The sequence below is a fragment of the Austrofundulus limnaeus genome, unplaced genomic scaffold (genome assembly GCF_001266775.1).
Source record: "Austrofundulus limnaeus strain Quisiro unplaced genomic scaffold, Austrofundulus_limnaeus-1.0 Scaffold167, whole genome shotgun sequence".
In the NCBI taxonomy this organism is placed as follows: domain Eukaryota; kingdom Metazoa; phylum Chordata; class Actinopteri; order Cyprinodontiformes; family Rivulidae; genus Austrofundulus; species Austrofundulus limnaeus.
The window spans coordinates 636,476-646,644 of NW_013952569.1; the positions used below are offsets into that span (position 1 = coordinate 636,476).

Here is a 10,169-nt window from a genome sequence, read left to right on the forward strand (position 1 = left end):
AATAAAATAAAACACATACAAAGCAGAACACAGCTAAATGTATCAAAAGAATGTCTATGTAATATTAGAATTTTTTTCGTTTTATTTTTCCAGTAAGAGGTTTTTATTTAATAGAATTTTTGGACCAAAAATATCGCAATATATCGCCTTGTTTACAGTACGCAATATATCGCCTTGTTTACAGTATCGAAATATATCGGGATATATCGGGATATATTGTATCGTGACCCCTCTGTCATGATATGTATCGTATCGCCAAATTCTTGCCAATACACAGCCCTAGAAGAGGACTTCGATGTTTTCAGTGCGCCGGAGGAAGATGAATGAGATGTTTTGTTGGACCAGAAACTGTTAAAGAAAACTACCAAAATAAGGTCAGTTAAATGAACCGTATTCCTCCAAACTTTAATTCTTAAAGGTTTGCATTTTATGTTTTGATGTTGAATTCACTTTTTTGATGACAAATTTGGGTGTACTGTTTTTTTTATGTTGGGGGTGCGGCTTGTAGTCCGGTGCGGCTTATGGTCCGAAAAATACGGTAAGTATAGTGAAGTATACTTGTTCCTATACTGAAAGTATAAAAAAGAAGTTTAAGTCTAAGTACATTCATAACTACTGTATTTGTTCATGTATAATACTAGAAATTTAACCCTAAAAATCATCCATAAAGTAGGGGGTAGTATTATACACAGGTTAATGGTGATTCTACTTTTTAAGGGCTCGACACACGGGAGGCGACGTCGCTCGCTCTCCATTCATTTCCTGTGGAGCCTGTGCGGTGAGGCGACAATCGCTCGCTCTCCTCCAGCTAAGAGACCGTCGAAAATAGTGCATGTGAAATTTCACTCTCGTACACATACACGTGCACACGCGAGCTTACGACGCGACACATGAAAGTTGAAAAATGTTCAACTTATGTCACTGTCGCTTAGCGTACAACCAATCAGCAAGGGTTTCATTGACTGACCAATGAGAGGAGAGCATGCTACACACTGCAGTTAGCTAACACTTTCACTATGTGATTACTAAAAAGCTTTGTGGGAATTTATTGGCACCAGGGTGAAGTTTATGGTAAGTTTTTCCTCATAAAAACTGTATCTTGATGTGTGTTTGTTTTTAATATCATTAGCATCGCAAGATTTGTTTAGTTTACACGTCCGTAACGCACACCCGCCTTCAGAGTCAAGAACCAATCAAATTTTATGAAGACAAGTGACCTGAGAGCGCGATTCGCAACGCTGCAATCGCTATCACGTCCCGTGTGTCGGGTTTCACCCTGGCTGCGATGACAGTCGCTAATCGCTGTAGTTTGTCGCTGCCCGTGTGTCGAGCCCTTTACACTGTTTAAGCTCAGAAATTATGATCGTATTATACTTGAATAAATATGGTAAATATATCAAAGTTGTTCTCATGATTCTGTCGTGATTTTGTAAACAGTGTAGTGTACGAACAGTATGGGTTATCTTTAGGAATACTTTAGGAAGTATATTTCAGCATTTAAAAAGTATTATACAAGCGATGTGCTAAGCAAACTTACAAGTATAATCTAACAATTAAAATGACAAAATTTGTAATTTAGTTTTTAGTAATTTATACAAGTAAAGTATACTTAAATAAACTGAAACGTGGCTTAGAAGTACACAACTAGTGCAGCGGCCTTTTAGAGAAAAGTATGTGGTGTACAGTAAATATWATTCAACAAGCTATAATATGGAACACAAGTATATACATAGTACATGAGTAGTATACAGATGAGTGTACTTGAATTATAATTTGATAAGCTTAAAAAAGTAACAGTATACTTTTTATAAACTAAAAATCTCAATTTAGTCCAAATAAGTATTAAATCAGTATACTTTCTAGTACACTACAAGAACATGGTGCGTACTATACTTGATATACTTAAAACTTATACTCAAGTATACACATTAAAATGAACTCTAAGAATACTACTTTTTGTGGTGGAGTTTTGAAGGTCTGATAACCATGAAATCAGTCTATCAGCATTGAGAAGCAGGACATTATTTGAAAACCAACCCCTAGTTGTTGATAAGCAGGCCTCTAGTTTAGACAAGTTAGCACAGTTTCCAGGTGTAAAAGGCATATGCAGCTGCAGATCAGTAGAGTAACAGTGAATGGCTACGTTAAACGAACGCAAMAGAAGACCAAGAGRCAGAACATAGAAAGAATAGCAAGAGGCCAAACACAAACCCTTGAGGGACCCCATTCACAGCACGTCACAGAGTTTGTTTTTAAAACTAACATCCTGTGATCTTCCAGATAGTATCACAGCCATGAGTACATTTTCAATAGTTCCAATAAAATAACTCACCTGTTTCTGCTCAGACTTTGCACTTGATGATGATGATGATGATGATGATGATGATGATGATGATGGCATCTTCTTGTTTAGCTCGGCCAGCAGGGCTGGAGTCAGAGTTTTAACCAGAGCCTCCAGGTCAGTCATGTTGGACAGAGCCTCCACTCCTGGAACAAAAAGCAGAGCAAACAGAAAAATGGAAAAGAATTACGAGGGAAACATTTTGATTGATGAATTATGAGATGTTGATAATAAAATAGTTGACCGCAGAAAGCTTTTATCCTTCGACAGCRACTTTATGAAAAGTGGAAGGTTTGAGGTGTTTTYCTCCAACACACTGTCTAACTCAAACTTCAGGGGCCATTTTAAGGGACTTGAACTTTTGRTAAAGCGTGTCGTATTAATAAAACAATCCTGAGTATTRGTGTTAGACAAACCTGCTGTTTCGATGAGCCTTTTGGCCAGTTTCTCTTTGCTCGTCGACCTCCGGCGCTGAGAGGCGAATTTCTCCGGCGACGATCTTCTTTCTCGACTTCTCCTCGGGGAGGACCGTCTATCGTCTGTTCGCCTGGTTGTAGCTTGTTTTTCATGGCTCCTCGGCCGCGATCTATGACACAGAGACCAAGGACTAGACCAGAACTTAAGGGAAGCCTTTTAATTAATTTGTTTTCACCCCACACAGACCTGTAACTGCTTGCTGTCTTCGTTCTCTTTTTGGAGTCGAGGTGGCGACTGGGGCTGCGGGAGCGGGACCTGGAGCGGTGCCTGGAGCGGGACTTGGACCTGGACCTGGAGCGATGCCTGGAGCGGGACTTGGACCTGGACCTGGAGCGGGAGCTGCTGCTGGACTTCCTTCGTCTGTGACGCCGCCGCGGGCTGAACGAGCGGGAGCGGGAGCTCCCCCTGGACAGACCCCTTCTGTCCCTGGAACTGCGGCGGCGGGGAGGGGGGCTGCGTGAACGGGAGCGAGATCCATGGCTGGGCGCGCCTGCCTTTGAAGTGTGGGAGGGGCTGTGGCGAYGCAAACGCCCCGAGGAGGWATCCGCCTTATCTTTAGAACTAAAAACAATTATTGAAAATTCAATGGTTAATACCACTGAGGAGAAAGAAAACACCAAAGTTGCTCTGGTTGTCTGAAAACAAAATAAATGTACCCTTTTCGATGGTCCCATTCAGGGAAGCTGTGGGAAAAACAAAAAAAATTACTTGTTTTATTGGCTAAAATCTATAATTTTTCTTAACTGGTGGTTAATGGTTAATAGTTTAAATTATATTATTTAAAAACAAAAGTTAAATAAATGCTTGTGAGAAAAGATAAAAGGGAAACACTGACTCCTCCATCAGCCTCTCGATATTCACTTTGTGAATGCCGGAGTCGCAGTGGGACACCCATTGCTGGTCAACCAAAACAACAAAAACACGAAGTTAGAGACCATTTCAAACAATTTACAACAAACTACTAAAATCTTAAGTTTTTCTCGTTGTGGTTTCGATTAAATTATGGTATTTTAAGGTATTTTAATGAAAAATAAAAAAATGACAAAAAACACAAATAAGGCAATTGACAAACGAGAAAATGTTTTTTATGGGTTTTGTGACGTCTCGGCCCTCATTTTTGCGTGGTTTCAACTTTTCCCCMAGGTTTGGTGGTGGTAATCCAGGCAGGAGAGCATACAACCTAAGACAGCTAGAATTAGAGTTAGGGCTGCGAGAGAACAACATGAAAAGGAGAACAGGTGGTTTGGTTTTGAGGGGCAAAACAGTTGGATGTTCCAAATGAAGGAATATCAGCTAGGGTAAAAAGGCTCCACCCTAGAATACAGAAAATCCTTTTTATTTTTATAAAAAATGATGCAAATTMCGCAAAACATTTTGAAGAGTTAAAGTTATTAGTGAAAATGTTAAATAACAAGAACAAAGACTSTCTTACCTTCGTGTTGTTAGAAATCATGTTACACAGAACGCAGCAGTGTGGGTACTGCATCGGCACCAGCCCAGAGCTGTCTCTTATCTGCYCCGMTGATGGAATCGTGCTGCCCTTCCTCCTGTCAGAAGACCGTCTAACGACAGGTTCTACGACTGAAGGAACTGGTGCTGGCTGTTGCTTCTTTGAGTCAGTTGCTTTGTTTTGCTGACTCTTCGGTTCCTGCGGCTGATTCTGAGATCTGCCCTGAACGTTGCGACTGGCGTCGAGGACGATCTTGATGGGTTTTTCTTGGAGGGATTGGGGAGYGGATGGTTTTTGGGGATCTTGCCCTGGTTTTTGTGACGTCATGGGTTTAGGAGGTTCTGYGTTGTAAACCTTTGCGTCTGYGTCTTTMTGTAAAACRGGGAAAAGGGTGAAGGTTCTTTTAGGAGCCTTGCTTGGTTTGGTTTGGGTCGGACCAGTTGGACCGCTGGTGGGAGGAGCCACAGAGGTCCTGGTTGGACYGAAGATGGGAGCTGTACCCAGCTGGTCAAGCGAAGAAAGTGTGGCACTGCTCTTCACTTCTGATCTACTTTGCGGCTTGTCTTTGTGAGGGTCAAGCCTACCTTCCATCCCACCACTGGTAACTCTGCTGGTCATTTCAGCCKGAGTCCCGGCCACGGTATACTTCGYYGTGTGCCCATACTCAATCACCTTACTRATTTTAATAGGGTTTGACGGTTTGACAGTGTCCTTGCAAACCCCCGTCTCTCTAGAGCCGCTCAACCTGTCCATCCCACTAAAGCTCGGGGTGGGCTGGGKGTCAGGGTAAGGTTGCGTTTTTGCAGCTTTTTCCTGTTTCTGAAGGCGAATCTGCTTCAAGATAAAAGGCAGATTGTTTGAGCTGAGCTGATCTTCAGGGTAAGAAAGGAGATATTCCAAGTCRTCTTTTTCCAGACCAAACTGCTCAAGGATGTTTGTAGCAATATCTGCGGTGTACTGTGGACCTCTGGGCTGCGAGCGCTGCACCGGTTGTTCTGGCATCGGACCATCGAAGCTGCCCAATGCTTGTCTGTCTTGTTGTCTGTCGGCAGGAGTGAAAAAAGTAGCGCCGCCTCCGCTGCCGTGAAAGTCGGACGAAGCCATTGAGTAAGACGTTGAAGGAGTGCTCTGTGTGGGTTTTTTGCAGATTTGCAACCAGTTCAAGGAACTGCTGTAGCTTCCGACATCAGACACCTGGCGCCTTTCCGCGTCTGGATAGGGYGGCAYCTCAACGCTCGAAGGAAATYGCTCGTCTCTTTGAGTAAAACCGTGAYTTAAAGGCTGATGTCTCACTTCCTCTCGGGCTCTGGTGAGGTACGAGCCAACAGAGGGTTCTACGTCCCTTTCTGATCGGACCATCCTCTGCTCGGGTCTGTAGCCCGCCYGCRCCTCTTGATACTGTGGGGCTGTTCTCTCCAAGTTGTYGGGAGTTGAAGAGGAACCTGCAGAAGAGCTGAAGCCGAAATCAGGTCCAACGTGATGCTGYGCCCTCCATTGTTCCCTCTCCAATCGCCCTGGAGGTTTATACTGGTCCTGGGAGGAACCTTGACTCCCAGAAGCATAGGGGTTATACATGGGATGGGACATGGTTTTTAGAGTCWTCTWGGGGTTCAAGAGATCAAAGGTCCCACAGCAGGGCAAGAGGRTGTTTTAAAGACAAATAAAACACTTTGTTGGGGTTTGCAGTCTAGATTTTCACTCTGACACCAATGATAAAAGCATCTCCGAGTTTTCAGTTTACTTGGTCACAAAAGTGCATCTTAACCGATAAGGAATGGSTGGTTTTGGGGAACAGCACCCCTTAAGCAGAAGGGAAGACAACAACCAAGCAGCAAACAGCTAGAAAGGAGGACGAAGAAGAAAAATGCAGAAAGGGACGGCCTCTTCAACCGAGGACATCCATCATCTGGCTGAATTGCATCTTCCTTTCATCGATATCACGTCCGGGTCTCCACTAGCAGGAGAGAGCAGAGGAGGTAAAACATGACAAGATTTATAGAACGAGACACTGTTTAAAGAAAAAAAAAAAAACACTAATTTCACACGCAAATTACGAACAGCAGAAAACACTCAATTTAATACCTAATAATCGTAAGAACCTCTACCACCACAATTTAATCAGATTAGTTTAAATGAACTTCACATCAACTCTAAACCACATTTTATTGATTCAAGAAGTTTATTTTTGACAAAAACATCAAAAAATTGTGAAACAAACTAGAAAATTTCCTGGCTGAGACTGAGGTCCTGTTCAGACTCACTTCAGTTGTTCGTGATTCAACAGGGGTGCAGAGGATGCTGGACCCAGTGCTGGATGATGCTGAACTTCAGTCTGGAAAAAGGTGATGAGCAATCTGCTTCAACAAACAGAAGAGATTAATATCTGTAATCTTACAAATTTAAGACGTGWTTTCTYTAAACRGCGCTTTACAGCAACAGATCATAAAGTACTGATTGGTTCTTCTTCGTAACACCATAAACGAGGATTCGTCTGATGTGGTTTTCGTCATGGAGCATCTCCTGGAGACCACGGGTGAAACCTGCATCACCACGTCACAGGGAGGTTTTCTGGTTATGTGAGAGGAGACCAAGCTGATCTGGCAACACCTTGGAGTCCTCCTTGAAGAGGTKTCTGTGGAAATAGATGTCTGGACCTCTCTGATCAAGATGCTGCACCAGAGACCCGAGGGTACTCTGCAGTAAAGGAATGAAGCCCGACTTCAGGCTTAATTTAGGGTTTTAAGATAAACTTTGATGTAAAATATTACAGAAAMRTCCAGAGATATCAGACTACACAACAGGTAGTTTTCACAGACTATTCAGTGTCTATTAAACATATTCATCAGTCAGGGTCARTACASTTTGTTTGKTTTAGCCATGAATGATTTATGACAACAATATAATCATATAACACAAAAGGGTGTGAATACTTTTTATGGACACTGTAACTCTAATAACTTCTTTACTACAATATTATAAACACAGCTTAATGAGACCTCCTTAGTTTATATCAATGGGCTTTAACCATTGTATCTGAAGGTGTCTGTTTTTATGCAAAACTTTTTTTTTTTTTTACATCGAGTAGATATCTATAGTGAACTCTTGTGAGTACGGATGTTATAATAAGGGTTGTGTTTGCATGCTGTTGGAATATATATATATATTTATATATATATATATATATATATATATATATATCTGTTTTAAGTATACATTATTTATTGAATAGCATCCGGCTCTTTGCTACCGGATACTTTCTTTTATTTGTTATGTGGACTACAGGTAGAAATTATCACCAGAGCTAACCTGGTAAAATACATTTTTCCTTTAAGGTTAATGCAGATTGTACTGTCCCAGTTTAAATGAATCTTTAGCTAGTTAAAGGCCCACAGCGAGAAGTCAAATTMATCAACAATAACATGACAATAAGCACAAAGACAGACGTTGAKAAATGACAGCTTAGTTCAGTATTAAAAACAACCATTTCCTGATTTAGTTTAGCCACAGATGTTTGGGTAAATTAAGTGACATGATGGCTAAACGTAGCTTAGCTTGTTGTGCTAACGCGACAGCTAGCTTTAGCTTCCTGTGAGCTTTGTGAAGCACTGATAGAAAAGATACGAAGTAGTGATGCAGTTGTTTTTTATTTTTTAAACACAAACCGTTTAGTTTTGGACTTKACCTTATATACTTGCTAAAAGTGATGGTCGTCCGACGCAGAGAAGTAACGGGAAAATAAATCCTTCCAAACGGTTCAAATCCTGAATGAATCGTTCAGTTTACTGAACCGGAAGTCATGATTCTTCTTCTCCGTTAATTAGTACAGCCTCTAAGAACCAGAGCCCTATAGGGCTCTGCTAAGAACTACAGTTCATGACTTTAAGGGTAATATATCATGCTTTTAAAATCGTTTTTTTTTCACGTGTAAATCATTCTCTTATGGTCTATTTAAAACACTTTGGTCTTAATTCCTCGTTTTTGTTGCCCCACAGAATCCTTACTTACCCCTGTTCTAAGTTGCCCCTCAGAGCAAGCTGTTTTGGTGCGGTTTCTTGAAATGCAAATGAGATGTTTCACACCCCGCCCCCTCCAGGTCGCTGAGCGTTCGACTCCACCCCGTTCGGCCATGTTTGTAGTTTTCATGGCAACAACACGATTATCTACCTTCACAAAACAGCGGTTTCTAAAAAGGTTTCACGATGTCAACTTTGAAGGACTTGTCAATCCAGCCTTACATGTACGAGCCAGAATCTGACCCAGAAGACACTGAAGAAGACAAACCTGCAGAACCACATCCTCACATGAATGTGTCACAATGGTGCGTTATTTATTTACAACCTCTCCATCCTTATCTACTCTGGGGAGCATTGTTCAACTAAAATACATGCATTTGAACTACTATTATATTGTATAATTCACTTTGGCAATCAATGAAGTATTTTTTAATTGAACCACAAAATGATATTCACACTCACTGTACAGATGTTAAATAATTTCAAATATTTTTTTGCATGTCTTTGTTTGAAATTTTCAAAAAGCTATTTAAATGGTATTGCTTACATTTTTCATTATTAGCCTGTTTTCCATGTCAAATCAGAACTTTGCATCCCTTGTGTTTTTTTTATTGCCTGGTATTGTTTATCTTTATCCAATTATTAATTTGTTTAGGTATACCTGTACTATGCCAACAGAAGTAGAAAATCTATGCTGTAGAGAAATTCCTGAAGTAAGTGTGATTTGCTAATACTAAGGATATTATATTTTATTTTTTGCATTACTAATTAAATAACAGTGTTAGGTTACTGCCAGAATGGAGGAAGTACCCAGCCADCCAACATGCATGGTGGATCATCCCAGATTGGAAACTGTCTTAATGTGTGCTCCCTCCAAAATGCAATAAATGTTTACAAAGCTCAGTTTGGATCATTGAATCCAAGAGGAAGTGCCTCAGTTTTGCATTTTGTTTTTAATGTTGTACAGAATTACAAAGCTGTAATTTCAAAAGTAAAACAAAATCACAATAAAAAATAACTCAAAAAAACTTTAATTATAAAGCCCTCCACAGATAACCACAGCTGCAACAGAGTGCTGGACATATATAAAACGAAAACAAGACAATGGTTAAAAACTCTAAAACAATAAAAAACAGAAAAAGTTTCAGACTGTTCCAAAAGCCAGAGAGTAAAACTGTGTTTTTAAACAAGTTTTAAAAGTGGACAGTGAACCGGCTTGTCTCAGAGAGTGGAAGACTGTTCAACAATCTTGGAGCAGCAACACAAAAACCTCTGTCACCTCTCAGCTTACGTTTGGACCTCGGCACCTGAAGGAGCAGCTGGTCTGCTGACCTGACGCACCGAGCAGGAGACTGTGGCTGAATAAGCTCAGACAAATAGCATGGGGCAAGACCATACTCTTGAAAACAAATAAATGAACATTAAAATAAAAATGAACAGGTAGCCAGTGGAGGGAGGCCAGTAAAAAATAAAATAAATAAAAAATAAAAAATAAAAATAAACAACATATAGAATGTTATGTGTTAAAGTATTTTAATTTTCTTCTCTTTGTTTTTCTGTCGTTACAGATACTGTGCATACAGGTGTTTTGTTTCCTGGTGCTGGGGGTATCTGGGTCAAAGTTTGCTTTTAACTGCCATCTTGTGTCGTCTTGCGCACATGGCAGGAGTTTCCTGATGAGGAGGGTCAATGGGCCTCATGCAAGAACCGTTCGTACGCACAGATTTGTTTTAAGTTGTGCGTACGAGTGATTTAGGAGAATTTGTGGCATTCACCAATGTTTTCGTATTCTAAGATTTTTTTCAGATACGAACAAAATTCAGGAGCTGTCGTATATTTTATGAACAGTCAGTCTGCTGTTATCCAGACGGGTTTTCCTCCCTAATAA

The 10,169-nt window shown here is 40.7% G+C and overlaps 1 protein-coding gene across 1 annotated transcript in view; it reads right to left on the reverse strand.

Moving 5' to 3' along the window:
• LOC106523835 (uncharacterized) overlaps positions 1-8,050 on the reverse strand; it is a gene marked incomplete in the record, with an annotated part of 35,277 nt that extends 27,227 nt beyond the window's left edge. Inside the window, 8 exon segments of the mRNA XM_014017410.1 lie at positions 2,333-2,487; positions 2,758-2,927; positions 3,005-3,379; positions 3,475-3,501; positions 3,654-3,715; positions 4,251-6,222; positions 6,530-6,622; positions 7,951-8,050. Coding sequence (XP_013872864.1) covers positions 2,333-2,487; positions 2,758-2,927; positions 3,005-3,379; positions 3,475-3,501; positions 3,654-3,715; positions 4,251-5,855 — 2,394 coding nt within the window.
• Positions 8,051-10,169: the final 2,119 nt, after the last annotated feature.